This window comes from Sapajus apella, unplaced genomic scaffold (assembly GCF_009761245.1).
Source record: "Sapajus apella isolate SASKATOON/1434 unplaced genomic scaffold, GSC_monkey_1.0 scaffold58, whole genome shotgun sequence".
NCBI classification, from domain to species: domain Eukaryota; kingdom Metazoa; phylum Chordata; class Mammalia; order Primates; family Cebidae; genus Sapajus; species Sapajus apella.
The window spans coordinates 8691212-8714759 of record NW_022436998.1 but is presented as its reverse complement, the minus strand read 5'-3'; the positions used below and the strand labels follow the sequence as shown (position 1 = coordinate 8714759).

General features: G+C 35.7%; 1 protein-coding gene across 7 annotated transcripts in view; it reads left to right on the top strand.

Annotated features, from left to right (window-relative positions):
• The window catches only part of A1CF (APOBEC1 complementation factor), a 76974-nt gene that overhangs the window by 28606 nt on the left and 24820 nt on the right, over positions 1-23548 (top strand). For 4 of the 7 annotated variants that reach the window (XM_032245623.1, XM_032245622.1, XM_032245620.1 and 1 more), the window contains 3 exons: positions 12510-12644; positions 14646-14776; positions 19943-20181. In XM_032245623.1, coding sequence (XP_032101514.1) covers positions 12510-12644; positions 14646-14776; positions 19943-20181 — 505 coding nt within the window. Of the gene's footprint in view, positions 1-1577; positions 1715-2744; positions 6256-12509; positions 12645-14645; positions 14777-19942; positions 20182-23548 lie in introns of those variants that run through there. The other 3 variants (XM_032245624.1, XM_032245625.1, XM_032245626.1) reach the window with 3 other exon arrangements.

The following is a 23548-nucleotide window of genomic DNA, read 5'->3' as shown; positions in this document are numbered from 1 at the left end:
CAATAATATTCAGGAAATGTTTATAGTAATGACTTAGACCACAATTTAATTGTAATAATAATAACAAAACTATTCTAACTGCTTTGTGTATATTAATTAATCTAGTCCTTACTATACACTGTGTGGTAGCTACTATGTTTATCCCCAATTTCCTGTTGAAGAAAACAAGGCACAAACAGTTTAGATAACTTGTGAGATTGATAGGCTAAGATTCTGTTGTTATTGGCCAAATTTTTTGGCTAGATTCAGAAAACTAAGAATTGTTATAATGAGACTTTTAAGATTGCAATTTTAGAGAGCAGCATGCCAGAGCATGCAAAAAACATTTTGTTTGAAACTAAACTTTGTAACATGATTCACTTTAAGTAATATTGGTTAGCAGCGTGAATGTTGAATCAGATCTTCAATAATGTGGAAGCCTAATATTCTAAACGCTAGTTATCCATACCTAAGGCTTCTAATCATAAAGTAAATACCTATATAACTCAATCATTTGGAATGAATTGAAGAATCCCTCCTGATTTTTGCTACAGAGGGTGAAAATTACATAAGACTTTAAATCAGAAGGCCTATAATCTAATCTAGTCCCAACCACATATGAGTTGTATGATCTTAAATAAGTCCCTTAACAACTCCAGGCCATAATCTCCTGGAAGATCAGCTTGGCAATACCCAACTATTTGCCCATGATTTTTGTGATTCTAGTATCTTCTAAATCTAGTAACTGGTCAGCACACTGGACTATTTGGTCGAAAGGGTGGACCAGGCATGTGTAGAAACACAACTTCAAACTTTTCCTAAGTTAGGGAAAATCCTTTAGTCTTACTAATACTTCAGTCTTCCTACTCTGGATTATACAAAAAGAAAGAAAGACAACATTAAGAACATCAGGTTCACTTTTTTTTTTTTAAGTTTTTGTACAAAAGTTAAGATAAAGAAACATCTTAATACAATCCAAGGAGCATACCCATAAAATGGTAGTTTAGAATTTTATGAACTAGAGTTTGAAGGCTTTACTTTTGCTATATCTTTACAGTCTCTAATACTGAATGTTGAATATTTGCAAAACAAGAATTCAAAAACAGAGAGTAATAAATTTGTGCTCTCTTATCACTAGCAGGACAAATACAGATATCAAAAATAGAATTATGTGAGTTACTTAATAACGTGAGCCAGCCTTTTATGTAGCAACTGATGCAATAATGCCTGCTTCTAAGGATTTGGAAATATGCTTTGTGACTTTTAAAAAACTAAATAAATACCTTTGGATATTGACAGCTGAAATGTTTGTCGAAGTATTTTAGAGAATAAAGAGACGTAATGCAATACCCCACATATAGTAGGTATTCAATACATACTATTGATAAAAATTGTATAATGCTACTAAGTTAAACTTCAAGCTTCATAATTGCATTAAGCCTTATAAAAATATTTTGGAAGGACATGTGCTACATTATTAACATGGGGACAGTCTTTGCCTCTGGGTAATGGAATTATATGTGGGGATTTTTTTCCCTACTTTTTAATTCTTAACTGTACTTCCAGATTTCTAAAGATAGCATATATTTCTTTGATAGCTAAAGACAAAAGCAAATTACATTATGATGAACCTTTCCTCAAGAATGCATTAATGATGTGGGTCATAAACTGTGATATGTGATGCTCCTCCCACCTGGAATTTTCTCCTTAGAACTAGAAAAATACATTCTCATAGGTAAGCATATTCAGAAAAGTATACACTTCCACCCAATGTGGTGTCTGGTGACATCAAGTTTAATTCTATTGCAACTAAACCTAAATGTATATTTAATAAAAATCACCCTCAAGTAGTCTGAATATTTTTAAAAATAGACACAGACTTAAAAATATATTGAAAAATATGTATTTTAAAATATATATATATATTTAAATATAATCAGTTAAAATGTGGTATATATTAGCATTGTTTAGTTATCCTATTGGTAGTCTATTTTCCAAAAATCATTACAGCACAATCAATTTTTATAAGGTATGATAGTCCCCTTGCTTTCTTAAACCAATGCTCATCCTAAATAAGCATCAAGGTTTTCTTTTTTGTTGTTGTTTTGGGGAGTGTTTTTTATTTGTTTGTTTTTGTTTTGTTGTTGTTGTTGTTTTGGTTTTGTTCTTGTTTTGCTTCCTAATCCTTATTATTGAGAAAAATGTGTTAGTGCTGAGTCTTGGGATTAGAGAATATAAAAATGCAGTGCCTGATCTAAAGTTCATATAACATGGGTGAAATGAAAAAGAATGTATTCAAAATTTAAAATGGCAACAATATAAGGCAGCCTCAAATGGGCAATACAGCTGTGGGTACCAAATAGATGAGCATTTTTTGTACAGAGAATTAAAACTGACCATGCTCTTTGACCTGAGGAATGAGGACAAATATTTAGACATAAGAATGTTCATCATAGTGAAATTTATAATTTTTTAAAAATTTAAACTTAAACATACCTTAAATATCCAATAAATATTAATGATCAAATAAGCTATGATCATCCTTATATTTTCAAATTATGTAGCAATGTAAAATTATGATTTCAAAGAATTTTCAGACATGGAGAAGTATCCAAATTTTAACATCTGGTTAAAAATCTGAAGGCTACACATAAATTTATAAATAATATTTTAAGAAATTATTCACATACAATAAAGGATATTGTAAAATAACAAAGGGTAATCTCTAATTTTTTCTTGCTTGTTCTTCTTCATTTCTAAATTTTCTATAATAAATGCAGATTATTTTTATTACAAGAAAAAATCTTATAAGGTAAAAAAAGTTTAAGGGTCATTTGGTTAGGAGTAAAAGAAAGAGAAAAATCATGGGAAAAATATCTTCATTATTAAATTTGGATGATAGGTGCCCATGTTCACTAGACTATTCTTTCTAATTCTGCATATATATAAACTTTAAAAAAATATTGATATAGTCCAATCCTTTTTGTTTTGTAGTTAGAAAATAAGCCCCAGAGTTACACAGTTATAAACCAGGGTCAACAAACTATGCCCCATGAACCAAATGTGGATACAGCTTGTTTTTGTCATAATTGCAGGCTATGAATACTTTTTTTTTTTTATGTTTTAAGGATTTCTTTTTTAAAACAAACAAAAAGCCTAAAATATCAACTATTTGGCCCTTTCCAAAAAAATGTTTGCTGACTCCAACTCAAATCCTTAAACTAGTGCTCTATATTAGAAGCTAATCTAGGCTTTAAAGAATATTCCTTATAATATAGAAGAGTATTTACTCTTCCTTAAAAGAAGTAGGTGTATCCCTTCTTGTGCTGCCTATTCACACCAACTCAAGCACTGGACTCTCACCCATTCATTTATTAATTCATTTGTTGATTCCACCACAAAGAGAGACATGTTTCTACCTTTATGAAGATTAGTCTCATAGAAAAGATAGAAAATAAACAAAGAAATAAGCAAAGTAATTACAGATCATGGTAAGTGCCAAGAATGTGATAAACCAGGTTGTGTAAAAGAGAATGCTAGGTGACCTTCTTTAGGAAAAATGACATTGAAGCTGAGACTTATGAGAGCAAGCAAACTTTGCAAGGAGCTAAGTATCCCGGGAAGATGGAGCACACAGGCAGTACTCCTTAAACAAAATATTTATAAAACACAGAACAGTTTAGGGCAGTGAAGACATTAATATGTCTTAATTTCTAACATCTAGTGATATTACTGCAGATAAGTAAGTGGGTGTCATCTTTCCATTCCTCTATTAATCACCCATGGACCTGGTGTCCTGGGAACAATCTCTACAAACTAGGAACAAAATACAGTATTAAATTTCCACCCCTCACACTTTCCTTTCTATGCATACTCTCTTGTATTGAGTTTCAATGAAATTACATGTTTTGATTCTATTTTTTTCGATTCTTCAGCAAACACAAGCCATCAGGTACCAAGGATGATGGTAGATCAAGTCTAATTGGAATACCATTTCTCTTCTAAGAGTGCCCCAAATTAAGTTAACTCTCCATCTTTCTGGTTTGAGATAATGTACTTAGGAAATTTTAATTGGATATTTCTCAAATGGCATATTTTCCCACAAATAATACAATAAAAATAACTTGAGGGCCTCAGGTTTACTAATTGGCTTCATCTAGACTGGTTCTGAGAAGAGCAGATGGAAAAACACTGTGGCATTGACATCCTTTTTCAACTGCTGCACAAAAAATCCTAGGGACAGAGATAGGAATCTGACTTCATAGAAAAATATAGCTCCTGGGTCCTACTGTTGCCTCTATTGACTGTTCTCACCACCTGCTCACATCCCTGCTATCCAAGGACTTAGGTCATTCACCAAGTGCATAGATATCAACTCTTTAAATAGGTAGCAATAAGCATCAGAACAGGATGAGACCAGTAGATGATCACAGGCTCATGCTTCCCTAAGCTTATCACCCCAGCCACCCACAGGCCAACTTTATTTTAAAGCTAGGAAGCAGTCTTACTTCTACTAGCCAGAGATGCCACAGCATGGTGCAAAAGACTCCAAATGAAGGAGTTCTGTGAATTCCTTTGTGGAGGGTGTGTGCCCAACATTTGAAGGAACTTCATTATCCCAAGGAACACAGATATGTTCCAGAAGCTATTGTTTCCAAATAGTAATGAATTTCTCCTTGAATAGCCTAACAGGGTGTTGGCTATGCACGAAGTCTTCGATATAAGATTCAAAATCTTCACAAACTGCACATGGTAGTGCTTTCCCTTAAGCTATAAGCAAAGAAGTTTTCTATTTTATCAGCTTAAAAATCAGTGTGAACTTCATGACCCAAACATGCAGAAGCAAGACCAGGCATTATGGACTTTGGACTCCACTTGCTGACAAATTCACAATTTTTAAAAGTGCTATCTGGTTGTTAGTACTGATCAGCAACTAAACATAAGTGACTCTTCACCTTCAGAACCTGAAAGCTTACCATTATGAGATGCAAAGAGCTTTCAAACCAGCTAGGCGAAGAAGAAATTATGGAGATCACAGATCCTGCCAATCATGAATTTGTATAGGATTTCAACAGCTGTGATCCTTTATAACATTGTCAAAGAGGTGCTGAGCAGAGAACCGAGATGACGTTAAATGGTACATTCACCACATCATTAAATAACATCCAATCCCATATAGAGAGTATTATTCCACTTTCAACACTCTTTCAGGATTTCAGGTGAGGAAAGTTAGTTGTTGGAGGTATGATTTAAACACCTCTCCAGGCCCTGCAAGCCTTTTTAAGTACCAAGAGTAAGTCTAGAGCTTTTAGTAGAGGACAATGTCTAGGTAGAAGTTGATCATGATTTCCCTCTTTTACAATTGCTTTTATAATTACCGTTCATTTGTGAGAAATAATACTGATATTCCACTTATAAGGACAATATATATTTTCTTTTTGGTACAAGTTTCTTTAAGCAACAAAGTGAATTAATGCATAAAAAGTCATTAGGTAGTTAACAGAATACATGTCAAGTGGATATGGAATTGGAGATACACTGATTTTTAAAATTACAACAACATCCTCTTAAGACTCCAATTGACTAACTCACAAAACAGCCTATGAACATTTTCCTCCATTAAACATGATATCAAAGTCAGCCTTCCTTTCACAAGCACCCTGACATCCCGACAGGACTACTGCAATTACCTAGTCAACCCTCCTACTCCTTTGTAGATGAAGTAATTAAAATCAGAAAAGATTTAGTGGCTTGCCACGTCCCTCAGCTTGTCAGAAATTAAAATTCACAAGGGTGTTGTAAGTAGACGAATGATTGTATAAAATTCCTTACATGCCTCAACCCCAGTGCATTAGATGTGATTATGTTTGGCATATGTTGAACTAGGAAAAGATAGAAGAGCAATTACCCATACCAAATGTTCTTCGTTGTGTCTTTATCTGTACAAGGGAAGTTTTGCATAAATTAATCAGATCTAGTGGCAATAATAATAGTTAATTCAAAAAGGCAAATCGTATCTGTAAGTAAACAAAAAGTTAGATGGGTCTATTGAATAAATTACACATTCTAAAAGGATAAAAGCCCCAAACCGATTAAGGAATCACTAAAGCTGTCACCTAATTACTTCTTGGAAGGAATTAGAGGTTCCTACAGATGGAAGCAGTGTGTCAAGCCACATGCCCAGAGTCAGGAGTGAGCATGAGCACAGCAATTCCCGGACTCAAAAAAACAGATAATGCTTTGCAGTCCATCATTACGCAAACTTTACTGGAAAGGGTAAACAGAGAGTATTAGAAGTAAGTTGGCATTTTACTTGTTCTCTTTTGTAGAAACACACACCCACACGCAGTAATGCTTTTTGTTTTCTAATTTTGAAAAACACTGTTTTCTGTTTGCTAATTTTGAAAAAAAGTTTTGTTTTCTAATTTTGTCTATTTTCAAATTCAGTATTCTTATGAAGGACCAACATCATATATTATAAAAATCTTTTCAAAACACATCATTTTAAAAAGCCTATTTGCTTTTGAATGCTTCAAACATTGATGCTGAATAATCCCTTAAATATAAAGGGAAATTATTAAAAGATATTATTAAATGTATCAATTTGATAACACAAATTGCTTCTGCTTCCATAAGACAGTTAACAACTTCAAGTGAAATTAGGATTAATTTCCTTGGAAATAGATTCTTAATTGTCACCCTTCTAAAGTGAAACAGGAAGTTGACTCATAATTTACTAATAGCTGTTTCCTCAGAGGAACCATGTCATACACTTTTTAAAGATAAAATGTCAGGGCTCTGTAAAAAGTAAAATCAATCAATAAATTTTCAAGAGTCAAGAGCCATTTGTATCTTTCTTCATGATTTTTGGCATAGAAACATGCCACCAATACTATTTATTTAGAATTAATTGAATCAACTTACTATTTTTAGTCATTTATTTTTAAAAGTAAAGCTTTTCTCATTTATGTAAGTAGAAACCCATAGGTTTTGTGTGCTAATTATACTTTTTCTAATGTACATTTAAAAATCCATAATTATTAAAATAAGAAATTTTGACCTATAAACTACCTAATATCCTCACATATTTTGAGAAACACTAGGCTGTATGATGATAAAGCTAAATTAATATTTGAATATTATGTTCATACCCTAGCTTTTCCTGTCTTTGTTTCTAATTCTATATTTCCATAAATTTCAACAACTCATTTAGTCTTTATATTACAATTGTTATTACTCTTTCTACTTCAGCAACATTATATCTGGCATTCATATTGTATATGCCTTATAAAAATTGTAGAAAATAGCTAATAGAAATAATGCCAACTTCTACATTATATTAAGTCAAATAAATTCTGCTTTCTAAATTCCAGTCTAGAAACAGATTTTACCAACATGAAGTCACTGATTTTAACAAGATGTGAAGGGGAACAAATCATACAAAATAGATAATTATTTTATTTACAATTTAAAAATGAATATCCCCTATAGCACTGTTTGTTGTCCTCAGTCAACAAAATCTGTGGAAGGAGACAAAGGTAAAATCACATCGAAGAGAGTCCTGTTGGTACATTTTATGGCCCTATAGACTTTCATTAAACTATCTAACACATAATGAAGGATCTAGTATATAGGTGGAATATAGTAGAAATAATGTGTAATAAATACTTTTATTCAATTTTATAAATCAATAACTAGAAAAATACAGTATACACTCATGAAACACAAGTGACACAGTCAAGAGAGATGTCCTCAATGCCTTGTTGTCAACTCTAAGAACCATGCACAGGAGTTATGGGCACAGAACCACTGTTCTAGGCATGGTTCTGGTGACTGGCAAGCTGATAAAGGCTTGAAATGCTACTAAGCATGGGTAGATTAACCAGGACCTAAGGGAACAGGAGCAGGAATAAAAACAAACCTGATAAATTAGAAAATGGATAGGAAAAGATCTGAAACAAGTTTAGTTATGAAAAGCACACAATTTCTTCCCCCTTGGAGAGAGAGAAAAAAAACAAAGAACCAAAGAGAACCACAAAGACGATTACAAATTTAAAATATGAACTTTCCAAAGAGCCATTAAAGAAATTGAAATTAGTACTCAGGAAAAAACAGGCTGAATGAGGGTTCCTTAATTAATGTCCTTCCAGTTATGAATGGGCTTGTTTATGGGAAACAATAATCATCCAGTGTCCATGACTGGTGAAGTTGAACAGGAAAGTAAATGTAACACATAACATGAGGTTTTATGAGGCTGGTAAGCCTGAGAAAAATAATCATCAGAATTTTTGAATACTATATATGCCATAAAGTTCACCAAATCCAGAATGATAGGATCTTTATTCTAGTGTTTTCTACAACAAATTAAACCACTGTGATATTAGACAAGTTACATATCTCTGGATACAGTTTCCTCATCTATGAAATTAGTGTATTGTGTTAATGTAAAAATGAAAGAAAGATAATGTGACTACAAGCATCTTCATATTTAGTCTCTGCTGTTTATTGCTTATATAAATTTGGACATATTCTAAGCCTTGGATTCCTCAACCATAAAATGAAAGCAATAGTAGTAGCATCCTCATAGATTTGTTGAGAAGAATAAATGAATGTAAAACACTCGGCAAAATACCTGATTCAGTTGAAGATAGTTGTTGGTTCTGCTGCCATTACTATCATGTGCAAGTAACAGAAGCTAACTCTGACTGGCTAAATAGAAAAGAGTTTATTAAAAGGGAATTGGTTCACAGAAACTTTAGATGTGAAGAATCCAATTCAAGGGTAAGCTTTTAAGAACAATACCCAAAACCACATCACATATTTGTCATGGTAAGAAAATGTTATCTAACATCACAGAACACTCAGCATTAAAGTTTGCACCATTTGTGATTTTTTCATCAGAACTAAATTTTAGTAAAGGAAACCATGATTATCCATGGTTTAGTAAAGGAAACCATGCTTGTCCAATAACCATGATGGCCCCAGCTGCAAGGAAAGCTGGAAAAATCAAGTATCTGCCATTTTTAAGTTCTAGAAGAGAAGGCAATTTTTTCCCAGATTCCCCAACTGTATAATAAGATCAAATGCTCAGTGTTCAACATTAACTCAGTTCATTCAACCTCCATGCTAAGACTTATTGCTTAGAATCATTTATTGAAGAAGGTTGTATGGTTTTCATCCAAGGTCAAGATGATGGTAGACATAATCTCTTGAAGACTCTATGGCTCCATCATGAAGGACTTGAAATATCTGTGATAGGAGGAAATTTCCAAGTACTCTTGACATATTAACTGAGTTACTGAGTAGACTCAACATTCAATATTTAAATTAAAGCCACTGGATTTATAGTTAGAATTGTGTCCTCAACTGTTCATTTACATAGCTGAAGATTTTCCACCTATTTGCATATGACTCTAGAGAGACAACAGTTTCTAAGTCTTTGATTAGAAAAATAAACGTTTCCAGAGCTTAATGAACACTGTCTTATGAAAAACAAAAATCTATATTCTTTTAGTCTGAACTATTAATACATTTGTGCTGCTGGGGAGAATGCTTCCCTTGAGTAAGATATCAGCTAGGAGGGAAAAGAGCAGTTATAACTGGGCTTTATCTATTTTAAACTCCTCAACTATGAAAATAGTGCCTGACATACTAGCAACCCAGAGCCCAACTGTCCTTTCTGAGTAATGGACAGCTATTCTAACCTCATGACTAATGCCCAGTGCCTGCCTTAAATTGGTCTGGACTTCCATTACTGGTGCATTCCGAGACCGGTGGGTGGCTCACAGAGCAAATCTCCCCCACTGAGAGAGCTTCAGAGCATCTCTTTACTGTCTCAAAAAATATTCTTTGGAATTTTTTCAAGCGTTTATAGAAAACACATAAAGATAATTAATATGCTTTCCTGGTCAATTATTTCAGATCATAAGCAGATAAATCCTCCTATACACATGATATGCATAAAATAGTTGGATGACATTTTTAGCAATTATAGCAAACAAGAAAGTTGAAGATAAATTTTAAAAAGTCAATCTGCTGGTTGCCTATTTAATTTCAAACTATCAAAGCTTTTCAAAGTAGAATTTCTGGAATTACCACTTTACTATTACGGGATGAAAGTTCAGTGTCCTCAACCGCAAGGGTAAAAATGCCACCAAATGTATAGTAAATTTATTCTAATAATCTGTTGAATGTTATAGACATCAAAGATATGCAAAAATGGGCTCAGAAGAATCACTGTCACTCAGATGGAGAGTTTGCCCAGGGAGAAAGACGGTAATTTGGCAATTCAGGTTGAGTATCTGGTATGCAAATTGCTTAGGACCAGAAGTATTTTGGATTTCAGATTTTTTTAATTTTAGAATTTTCACATATACATAATAAAGATATCTTGGGGATAGGACCCAAAATATAAACATGAAACTCATTTACATTTCATATATACTTTATACACATAGCCTGAAGGTAATTTTATACAATGCTTTTAATAATTTTGGGTACCCATCATATGAGATCAGGTGTCACTTGTGGAAATTTCAGTGTATCATACTGGCACTGAAAAGTTTTGAACGTTGAATTTTGTGGTTAGAAATATGAGATATATTCTTCCAAATATTTTATGTAATAAAATGATTAGAAATTGAAATGATTTTAAATTGCAGTAGGGAATTTGCTATTCAATGGCATGATAAATTTTTTCATAAATAAGGAGTAATTTTTTTTTTTGAGACAGAGTCTTGCTCTGTCACCCAGGCTGGAGTACAGTGACATAATCTCACCTGGGTTCAAGTGTTTCTCATGCCTCAGCCTCCCAGCTAACTGGGATTACAGGCATGTGCCACCATGTCTGGCTAATTTTTATATTTTTAGCAAAGATGGGGTTTCACCATGTTGGCCAGGCTGGTCTCAAACTCCTAGACTCAAGCTATCTACCCACCTCAGCCTCCCAAAGTGCTGGGATTACAAGCATGAGTCACCATGCCGGGCGAATAAGGAATATTTTAATGTATGTGTCTGTTCTAAATGGCTTTCATATATCAAAGGAGCAAAATTTAGAAATTAAGCTGATGAACTTTGATGCCTGACTGCCTGGGTTCAAATTCTGGCTTCTCCACTTCCCAACCATGTGATCTTGGCAAATTACTTAATTTATCTGGGCTTTGGCACCTTATGTAAATGGAATAGTAACAGTCCTTACTTAACCCATGACATTAAGTAATGACAGAGCAGTATCTGGCATATAGTAAGTACTATATAGCTATTTGTTTGAAAATAAGTAAAGGAATAAAAGCCATTAATGTCTCTGAAAATGTCAATTGCACATTTTTAAGGTAATTCTTAGTTGAGACATAGACCACCAAGTTACCAAGTTTTGGGTTTTTTCTATAATCATAAAGAATTCAATTTCTCAGACTTCTCAGTGATATCAAAGTTTTGCTACTAGACAAGAATGTTAGAGTAAGAAAAATATACAAGAACTCTCTAGTCAAAAATTTAAATATTCAGGTTGATTTTTAAAACTTCAGTTGTCTGAAACAAAAAAAAAGAATCCAGGCAAAGTAGAAGACTCATATGACATCTTTTAAAATTATTATTTTTAAAAACTTGGTATGAGTTATTAGAAATAAAAAAGTGATCAGGACCACAGACACCACAGACATCAATTAAATACTGTGATCCAATGAGCCTATGTGCTAATACTTAGAAAATAATTGAGAAAAACTCAAGTTGATGTATATGAAGATTTAACAAGCACACCACAAGCTGCTTTACTTCAGTTTTAAAAAAACAACTATCATACAAAACTGTGTCTTTAAACAACTAACATGTCTTTTAAAAATATGCATAGAAAAATACTTGAAAGGGCAGACTGAAATTTTTAACAGTAACTACATCTAAGGATGGGTAGAGTGTTACATTGGAGAATTTTTCTTTTACCTTATATATCACTATGTTTTTTTCCACATGTATGATTTTATAGCATAAAACTTCTTAAAATATTAGTTGTAGAAGTTATAATGAACTCCTGGGCTCAAGGGATCCTTCTGCCTCAGCCAGAGTAAGTTGTAGTGTTCTATACCACTGCAGGATGACTACAATTAACAATAATATATTATTAATATGTAGTTTTAAATAGCTAGATGAAGGCTATTCCTTGTATTGCCAACACAAAGAAATGATAAATGTTTGAGATGATGGATATGCTAATTACCCTGATCTGTTCACTGTTTAGTTTGCTAAGAAAATAGATCTCTTAAGTGTTCTTACCTCAATGAAATTTAAAAAGAAAAACCTTATACTTGCCTAGCACAAGTTTTTACAATGTTTATCTCAAGCAAGCTGCTGAAGCAGAGTGTAGTATTATAATCCATATAAAAGGTTTTAATTTTTCTCCTTTAACCAGTCAACTATTATTATTTGTCAATGATAAATACATTCCTTATTGTGAAGTGATTTTGAAAAATATTCAAGGAAACTGAATTAGACTTTATAGTTTTCTCCTCTCCTTCACGCCTGTCCTGAATTTGCAGGAGAATGGACAAAGAAAATATGGTGGCCCTCCACCTGGCTGGAATGCTGCACCCCCTGAAAGGGGCTGTGAAATTTTTATTGGAAAACTTCCTCGAGACCTTTTTGAGGATGAGCTTATACCATTATGTGAAAAAGTGAGTCCAAATTTAACATTTAATTTTTATTATCTGTCAAGGGAAAAATCCTATTCTCTTCACTTCATTCTTATCCTTCTTGGTCAATGATTGTTTTCATTCCAATTACCATTCTTCAATTATGGACAAAGTTTTTAGTGATTGTCTCTTTATAATCAGTGCTTTGACCTAGCTCTTGTCCTGTTACTGACAGCTGGCATTGCTACAATTTCTAATGACTTTCAAATCTATATCTTGTTCCCCAATCTTTGCCATCTACTACAAACTCAATGTGTCTATCCATCTATAATAACACTACAACACCCTGTCTAAAATTAGATATTCTTCCAACTTGAAATTTTAATATGGCTTTATAAAGTACAATATTTTCATTTTAAAAGAATGTATATGTTTGTCATGACTCAACATATATCTGTACACGTTAATCCAGAATGAAATCTTCTTCTCCAAGTTTAAATTTCTTATCTATTTAAATGCATCCAGAAGATTAAGAACATGGCTTTTCAATTAAAGGAAGAGCACAAATTTAAATTTTATTTTTAATAATTTACCAAATAGTTTTTAGCAACAAGTATATTCCTGAACATTTTAGTAAATATGAGAATTTAGCTCTCTGCCTAAATGCCAAAATCAATTTTGTCTGTGTGTATGTATGATAGCCTCAGATTCAGAACTGTACCTAATTTTACACATGCAATCCCTCTTGGCATGAGGACAAATAATGAAGACTTAATTCTGTAAGAATCGTATCTACTGAATCTGAAAATCAGCATCAAGAAAACCTGAAACAGAGATGAAACATGCTCAAATCTTTCCTATTGAGCCCAGAAAAAAAATGTTCATTACTGAAGAACTGTGGGTGGGGTAGTGTAAGGCTGAGCTGAGAAGTGATCAGCCGCAAAGGTAATGGCATGTGCTTAACGGCACTTCTCTGAGACATGCCCCATCATATTTATTTGGGCAACCCTTCTTACAGCAGCCAGCAATAGTAAATTGCTCAGTCTAGATTCCTGCAGGACAGTCATGGGGCAGAAGGGAGTGTCATATGGGCAAGTTGAGTCATGATAGCCAGGGGAATAGAGTACTCTCCTGCTCTGGAGGCCCTGGCCCTGAGTTAATAGTATTTAGGCTAGCATTTACATTCAGCCAGCAGAGGGAGAAAATGACAAGGCTCCCAGATCATCCCCTGAAACATATCTGTGTCCATTTTGATGTCATGGCTGAGGAAAAAGACAGTTAAGAAGTTAGTTTGGCAAATGAGCTTTCTTGCTTTTTGTTTTAAACATCAATGATAGAATAGGACCAACTGGACATTAAACTATGGAGATTTCAGAGGACAATTTACAGGACATGGACATACATATCGAGAAATTATACTTTTTTTTTAAAGGCAGTGTCTTGCTCTGTTTTCCAGGCTAGATTGCAGTGGCACAATTATGGATCCCTGCAGCCTCAATTGCCTGGGCTCAAGCAATTCTCCCACCTCAGCCTCCCAAGTGGCTGGGACACAAGCACGGACCACCACGCTAGCTAATTTTTGTATTTTTTGTAGACACAGGGTGTCACCATCTTGCCCAAACTGGTTTCAAACTCCCAGGGTCAAGTAATCCACCTGCCTTGGCCTCCCAAAATGCTGGAATTACAGATGTAAGAAATTGTACTTATGATAAAATGTGTTTTCATGTCTCTGAGATGTTTCAGATAATTATGTGGTGAAAGTTCATTTGCTCTAACAAAAACACATTCTATTAACTCAGGCTGAAATGTTACTTGTGAACATTTTATTTAACTTGACTTCTCTCATGAATCAGATAACTGATCTGAACCCACATGAAAATATGCAAACCATTCCACATTGCAAATGCCAATTAGTACCAGCAGGAGGCATACTTCAGAAAACACTGTGTGTGTGTGTGTGTGTGTGTGTGTCTGCATCAGCACATACACACATTCAGAAGTACAAATGTATAAATATAAATTTTCTATTTCTGTTACTTACAGATTGGTAAAATTTATGAAATGAGAATGATGATGGATTTTAATGGAAACAATAGAGGATATGCATTTGTAACATTTTCAAATAAACTGGAAGCCAAGAATGCAATCAAGCAACTTAATAATTATGAAATTAGGTAAGGTTTACCTCTTCTAGATTAAAAGTGAAACAGACAATGCACCTATATCTGTTTTTCTGTCAAGTTTATCTAATATGGTGTATACCAAAAAAGAAGCCAAGCCAGAAATAAAATAGGTTAGAATGCATTTTGTAAAAATAAATATGACTAAATATTTACTTAATATCTAAGTTCTACGAGTGTTCAAAGAAACAAAACAATAATTTACCTATTTCATAAATATATAATAGATATTGTTCAAAATATTGGGAATATATCAAGGTATAATTTCCTAATCACAGAGCAAATATCTAAGATTACTAAAAATAGTATGAAAAATCAAACAAGGGATGGTATAAGTTGTGTGAGGAGGTGGCTACTCTAATTTGGGTTATTTAAGAAAATACTCCCTGGGAGAGTGAAACTTAACCTGAGGCTTGAATGAAAAGAATCAGTCATGACAATCGGATCTTGGGAAGGTTATTTCAGGAAAGGAAAGCACATCAAGTGCAAAGTTCCCAAAGTGAAAACAAGTGTGATATGTTTGAGGGGCAGAAAGTAAGCCCATGCAGCCAGCAAGGGTAAAAAAAACAGGAGAACTGAAAGCAATACAGTTGGAGAGCTGTGTACTCTGTGAGAAAGTACCAGAGGAAGTACAGAATCCTCTGTGGTGAAGAATTTGAATTTTCTTCTAATAGAAGGGAGGAAAGAGTTTTGATTACATTTATGGTTTTTAAAACATTCCTTTGCTGTTTGGTGAAGAATGCACTATAGCAGGTGAGGTTTGAAAGAGGACACCAGTTAGAAGGCTACTACAGTTGTCTAGATCTGGACAAGAGAGCGTGGTAGTTGGATGAGGGGGTCGGTGGTGGACAAGATAAGAAAGGGTGAGATCTGGGATATATTTTGGGGAATGAGTACACAAAACTGGCTAGATTCTGGATTTAGACTGTGAGATAATTCAGAATTCAGGGAGGAAACCTCGGATTTTGGTCCAAGTATCTGTGAACTTGTCAGTGCCATTGCCATGGATAGCACAGGAAGTACTCTTTGGGGCACTTTTCATTTGAGATGCACACTAGACATCCCAGGGGAGGCATTGAGAAGGTGGCTGCATTGTAATGGAGTCAGGAGACAGGTCGTAGTTGGAATATAAATTTGCAGGGCAGCTAAAATAGAGAGTAGTTAAGACTATGAGACCTGAGGACAGTTCCTGGATGCAATTGACTGTGTGCAGCCAATAACCAGTTTTTATAAACTGGAAACAGAACTGACATCATAAAATTGTCTGATTTCTAAAATCTTCACTTGGAGAGAGAACTGTCATAAATTCTTTCTTAAAGGAAGCCCTGAGCCATGCGTGAGGAAGATTAGCATAGCAGTTAAAAAGCAACAGTTTTGGAGTCAGCCATGCTTCGTTTGAGTGTCAGCAACTTTACCTCTCTCAGCCTCAATTTCCTCTCTATAAAATGGGGATACTATCTATTTCATAGGTTTATTGCAGGAATACTATAACAACTTTACAGTGCCTAACCCAGTGTTTGAAATATGGTAATAAGTTGGCAAATTATTTTTTTAAAAAACTATATTTTAGCACAGTTTATCAATTCTAGATGCAGTTTTCCTTTAAACTTCTATTCCCTTTCTGAAACAAAACTGTGCCTTAAAATGGGTGGATCTTAAATTTGATGAATGCAGGAAGAGCAGATTTACCACAATCACTTTTCTCTCACTTTCTACAGGCCCAAAAGGAGTCATACATTATCCTTACATTTCTGTAAATCAATTAACTACTGGCTCATTTTGTTACAAGCTCCCTAGCCACAGGAGATCAATCGGATTTGGCAACTACTAGTAGTCTAACCATTCAGCTCCAAGGTTAGATTCTAGAAGACAGTCTTGGAGAAAACATAAAGGAGGTTCCCCTCCCACAGGTGCCTCCATGGACCCAAAGACCTTTGTGTGGTGTGTGGAGGATTGTTTGCAGCAGGAATCAGGAGACCTGGGGTCCAGCCCAGGTTCCTTTGGACAAATCCTTTGACCTCTTTGATCATCACTTTTATCATTGGCTCTTGAATACAGAGATGTTCTGAGCATTCACCACATGAAAGAGCATACATTGAAGTGCTTTGAAAGGGCTACAAAATGCTATAGTACAGTTCTATGATTTCAGGAATTGGAAGGTTTCCCCATTCCTTGGTCTTTCATGGAACCTGGACATCCCAACAGTAAGCGTTATTCCCAAAATGGTATTTGAGTTGAGATGGATGTAGAATTGGCTACGTAGGGAATCAACTGGATTTGGGTACCTACTTAACACATTGTTACCCATTAGTGCCTGTAAATGCTTTTGGGCAATAGATAGGTTATGAATAATGAATACAATCAATCCACCATGGCCACTGATAATTAACAGTATCCTCTGTGAACTTTAACATCTTTGTCTATAAAATAAAGATAAAAATATACAGTGTTTTGAAAAATAAATGAGATGGGCCGGGCGCGGTGGCTCAAGCCTGTAATCCCAGCACTGTGGGAGGCCGAGGCGGGTGGATCACGAGGTCAAGAGATCGAGACCATCCTGGTCAACATGGTGAAACCCCGTCTCTACTAAAAATACAAAAATTAGCTGGGCATGGTGGCGCATGCCTGTAATCCCAGCTACTCAGGAGGCTGAGGCAGGAGAATTGCCTGAACCCAGGAGACGGAGGTTGCGGTGAGCCGAGATCGCGCCATTGCACTCCAGCCTGGGTAACAAGAGCGAAACTCCGTCTCAAAAAAAAAAAAAAAAGAAAAAGAAATGAGATGATGTACATAAATTTCAGTGCTGACACATACTAGGTGCCCTGTGAATGTTTGCAGAAGACTATGATGGTGATATTGGAGGAGGAGAAGGGAAAAGAAAAGGAAAAGTATGACAAAGAAATTAGGAAGAGAAAGTTACTGGCCAGGATTCCAGTCAAAGCACAGGTTGGATGCCAGAAGCAAGGTAAAGGCAGAGTGTTGCCTTAAAAATTAGTGGGTAGGATAAACGGAATATGACATGCCAGAATAAACACCCCTAGACAGCCTCACCTAATTCCACTGCCTTGGGTCTGTCTGGCCAGAGAGAGAACTTTTTTTGCAGAGAAGAGACCTTCAATTTGCTTTTATCCATCATTTATCTCCCACATATCATCATATCAGTTTCTACTTCATCAAATATTCACTGATCATCATCTAAATGTCTGGCTTCTAGAGACATTAAAGTTGTGCCCTCAGCTTTTGAGAGGAGATGGCTCTTTGCCTCTAAATAGTTCCGGGAAATGTGCCTGACAAACCACAACCCTTTAAAAATAAAATATGGAATTTTAGGTTCCCCCTGCTGGTAACTGATGTATGAACAGCCCCCTAACTATCAAAAATAATATAATTTCTAAATACATTAATACTGTGGAAAATAAGGTTTTGGTGTTTTCTAAGTAAAGTTAAAAAAAAAAAAAACTTGGAAGATTATTTTATTAACACTTCCCTCCCCACGAGAACCACACTCCTGGCACAATTCTTACTAGACTGAGATGGGCCTGTCCTAGATCTGACACATGGTCCTTGATTCCTCAGCAAAGCATATGAAACAGTTAGGACAGTGGCCTAACCCTGGTCAGAAAACCTGCCACACAACCTAGAGCCACTCGCTCCATGGAAATCAGACCAATCATCCACTCGCCTGGCCAAGAGTTTTTATTCATGGCAAATGAATTGTTTCTGCTACGCATACTTTACCCATTTTTAATAACTTAGTGTTATTACAAAAGTCATATAGCTGAATATGTAACACATGGAAAACATCAAAAAGCATGAAGTAATAAAAGTTAAAACCATTTCTCTGTAACCCCATTGCCAAAATAACCACTATGTTGATATTTTATTGTCTTTCCAGATTTTTCCATACATTTTTAATCAAAATGGCCTTCTCATATACTTATTTTATAGCTTTTTAAAACCTAGCAGCATAGTGTGAACTGTTTTTTAAAACCAATAAATATTCTTCTACATTACTCTTTTTAATGGCTGCAGAGCATGCGATGGTATGAATGCCTATCTTTTGTTTACCAGTGATTCTCAGCCAGGAGCAGTACCGTCCACCCAAGGGGATATTTAGCAAGGTGGGGAGACATTTTTGAATGATCCAATTGGTCACTATTGACATGTAGTGAGCAAGAACTAGAGATTATAAACATACTATGGTATACAATGAAAAAATGTCTAATCCCAAAGCCAATAACATCTCAGTTGAGATGCATTAAACCAGCTCTTTACTGTGAAGTATTTTGCTCATTTCTAATTTGGGGGCGATTTTAAAGAGCAGTAATAAATATCCTCAAACATAAATTCTCATGCTCATTTTTATTTTCCAGGGATGTATTCCTAGAAGATACTTTATTTGGTCAAAGGTTATGCACATTTAAGACTCTTGGTACATTTTGCCAAATGTTCTCCAGAATAGTTTAATTAATGTATACTCTGCCAGTGAAGGTGTATATACCTGAACTTGCTAAGAAGCAACTCTGTACAGTGGAAGAAACGGACTGAGATCCCAGAACTAGGTTTCATGCCTTAAAATCTATAACATTTTAAGTAAGTCTTCTAATTTCTTGGAGTCTCAAGTTTATCTGTCAGTGGAAATAACATCTACTCTGCCCATCTCACAGTCTCTTTGTGTGAGCCAGATAAGATAATATGTAAAAATGTGATCAAGTATAAGAGACTGTTTTTAACAGAGATCACATCAGGATAGCTTTTCTCTTTGGCTGCAGAAGAAAGGGAATGTTGGGTGTTGCAAACTCAAGTGACTGCAGGGCCAGGCAGGTGGCTTGAGTTAGGTGTAGGTTAGGTTAGGTGTAGTTAGGTTAGGTGTAGGGGTCTCAGTGCTGGGGATGCTTTAGGGAGTGGTGAGGACTGACAACTCTTGAATCTACATCTAGCCTAAAGAAAGTAGATGCTACTCAGCTTCAAATGATGTACAGCACATATTGACACATGTAATAAGCTTGCAAAACAAGCCACAACTCTCCAAAAATGGTTTCAACACTATGAATACCAAACATCCCACACCTGCAGGCCATATCTGGTGTAGGGCCATCCGTTTTCAACGTGAATCCTACAAGGATTCTCATCAACCAAAACTTCCTGCTCTTTTTGCAGAAATGGGCGTCTCTTAGGGGTTTGTGCCAGTGTGGACAACTGCCGATTATTTGTTGGGGGCATCCCAAAAACCAAAAAGAGAGAAGAAATCTTATCAGAGATGAAAAAGGTTACTGAAGGTGTTGTCGATGTCATCGTCTACCCAAGCGCTGCAGATAAAACCAAAAACCGGGGCTTTGCCTTTGTGGAGTATGAGAGTCATCGAGCGGCTGCCATGGCCAGGAGGAAACTGTTACCAGGTTAGCAATCCCCTCCTCAAAGGCGGGACTTCTCCACTCTATCCTGCCTGCCTCCGCAAAGAAAATCAGCATTTTTAATTTTTTTTTTTTGGCTCTCTAACTTTCATTATGTTATATTTTAAACTTTTTAACCTTCTTCACTATCTCACAGTTGATTCCATTCCCTGAAGTTTTCAAAGACTTGGTTTTGAAAAATATTCATTCTGTGTATTGAGGCTAATTTACATGCACTGAAGAAACCCAGAACTTTAAATGACAGCAATGCTATAATGAATAAAGAGTCTTCTTAAAATGAAATATATCAATCACAGTTACTTTTGTGTATAGATTTTGTTATCAGGCTTATTAGAAGTAGGGTCTATTATCCATTAGAATGTAGAAATAATACACCTCAAGTGATACATTATCCCAATGACAACTAGGTGACATACTTTCATCATGACTCCCCGTTGTCTAATAATTTCTGTCTAATTTGAGAGAAAATCTCTCCTTAGAAAGGCACCTTTATTTGTTAGTTACTACAGCCACAGGATAGATCCCATTTGGTCAATAATTATCAAATTCTAAGTTTAAAAGACTCCATCCACCACAACACTGCCTTGATCAGATCAACTTAGGACAATTTTTTACAGTTCTTGGCTTGTTCTAAAACATTAACTACAACTTACACAAGTTTTAAAATGAATATTAAAATAAGAAGATTTCAAGAATGACAGACTGAACACATTGGAATGAACTTTTCTCATGAAAATTATGGGAGAACCAGCAGAATTCCAAGCAAAACAACCACAACAAAGACATCCATATTTATTTTGCCTTTGTACATACTCTTCAAAATAAACCAATAGTAAATCAGCCTCCTAGAAATGTTCAAAATTGGGCAACAGCATCTAGCTTAGGGAAGATTTTTCAATAATATCTTCAGGAAGGCAGCTTAAAGTGAAAACAAAAGGAGACAGTTCTTAAAGATTGCTGAATCTTTTAAAGAGGTAGATATTTTTAATGTTGACCTTTCATTCACAACTTCGTCCTTCTTCACTGACCAGTAGTCAAGTCATCTAAGTCACAGGCCCATAGACAAACTCACTAAAACTCCTCAGGGGGGCATACTTCCTGGTGACCTGGACATAATATTTTGCAATCTGCTTTAACTCTTCTTCTTCAACGTCAACAACTCTACCACTGAAAAGTCTTTTGTATCCATCCTGCTATCAGGCCACCATTGAAGTCTAAACACACATGTTCTAAGCCTTACATAGTTTTTTCAAAATCTAATTATTCTCCCAGCTCTGCCTTCTTTTCCATGCGCCCCACCCTCTGCCTACTCCATCCTGAACATTACCACCAGATTAATGTTTCCAAAATAGTAGGAATTCAATCTTTCCCTACAGGATGAACAGTGTCACTCACTGGCCAGTTCAAAAATATTCATAACTCCTTGCTGCATATGAGATAAGAACTAAATATGTGATTTCATTATTCAAGACCTTTTATTCATTCCCTGTTCTTTTATGATCATATTTGCTACCTTCTATTTCCCAATAAAAACCCTTTCTTCTATCAAGACAGACACCCCAATGACCTAGACACTGCCATGCTTATATCTGTCTCCTTTATTCCTAATGCTGTATCTTCTACTAGGAATACTTGTCCCTCCTTCACTTGTGACATTCACCCCAGCTCAGCCAGCACCTTCTGGAGAAACTGCCTCCGGTATTCCAGCCCGAATTAATCACTTTTCTCCCTCAATGCAGGAAGCATTTATTATCTTTAAAAACAGATATGTGAAATCATTTTGGGTGTGGGGGAGTAGGACAGTGAAAGAGGGTCCAAATCAAGTGAAAGACAGTTTCCAGGGTCAAGACAATCCAGTACTCCTGGAGAAGGTCAACCTCCTGAAGGCTTCCCTATCTCTCCAAAGAAAGTGGCACATTGGCCCACCAAAGGAACTCCTTCATGCAAGTCAAGCTGACTAGGCTGGCCAGGGCCTATCAGATAAGCTTCAGAAATTCTCGAGCACTTTATTAAGCTTCCACCCACAGTCCTGACTTTTCTTTGTGGATTCTCTGTCCAGGATACACCATAGGGAGGCTATCACCCCTCTGCATCCACTACCCATATTCACCATGATCCAAGGCAAACCCCGTTACCTGTGGCCGTTTGAGCCAGTCTCAGGTGGATTTCACTCAGCTGGATTTTAGTCAGCAACTAACTCATCCGCAAACTAACAAGATGAAGCACACTGGTGAGTAAGCCAGCCAGAGCAAACTCCTTCACCTCTAATGAGATCTCAGAACAAAACCTAGCACCCGTTTGGATCACTCTACCTGTTAACACACTGCAGATTCGCACACAACAAAGGAATTCTGTAATTGTCAACCATCTGAAGAACCCAGTTTTAAAGAACAAGGAGACGGTTAAGAAAAATGACAAGTGAGGACCACAAGAAACTTTTCTTTCTTAATTGACCCAGACTTGGAGACAGAGAGGCAATGGTTGTCTAAAGAGATGTAACTGCTCCTCAGCCACTTACCTCCTCTTAACAGTGTCAGTTCTCCCTCGACAAATCTCATCTTTATTGAGCTCTTTACAGGGCAAAGTTGCTGCGTCCCACTCGGAGATTAGAAAGACATTCTGAGAATGCGCTGAAGAAAGTTCTGGTAGTGATTCTCAACTTCAGGCTGCATCAGCATTGCCTGGGGAACTTGTTAAGGCACAATTAGATCCCACCACGAGAGTTCTTGATTCAGTAGGTCTGGCGTGGGGCAAGGTGATTTGCATTTACAACAATCTAGTTAAGGCTAGATCCCACCACGAGAGTTCTTGATTCAATAGGTCTGGTGTGGGGTCAGGTAATTTGCATTTACAACAAGCTCCCAGGCACATTTGAAAACCCATGATTTGACTAAATGATTTTCCATCCTGGGCTGCACGTTGGAATTACCTGATGTTTTCAAACAATATCAGTACCCATATCAGCTTCTAATCAATTGAATCTGCTTCACTGGGGTACAAGGTTGGGGTACTGGTGTTTTAAGTTTTCCAGATGATTCTATTCTTCAGTCAAATTTTGTGATTCACTGCTAAATCTATCAGCTAATGATATTGGGTATTTATCTTCATGGCATGTAAATAGGAATTCCTGGGAACTGCTCAGTCATTAAATATTTATTAAGCATTTAGAACACATATTGCTCCCTTCTGAGTGACGTGAGAGATTCTAAAATAAAACAAAAAAAATAGTACCTAATCATTGCACTCAAAGAGTGCATATTCTGAGAAAACTATACATATATAAAAACAGGCAAAAAAATATCAAAAGGAGAGCGTATTTTTGAATCATGTAAAAGTCTTTTATCTGCATCAT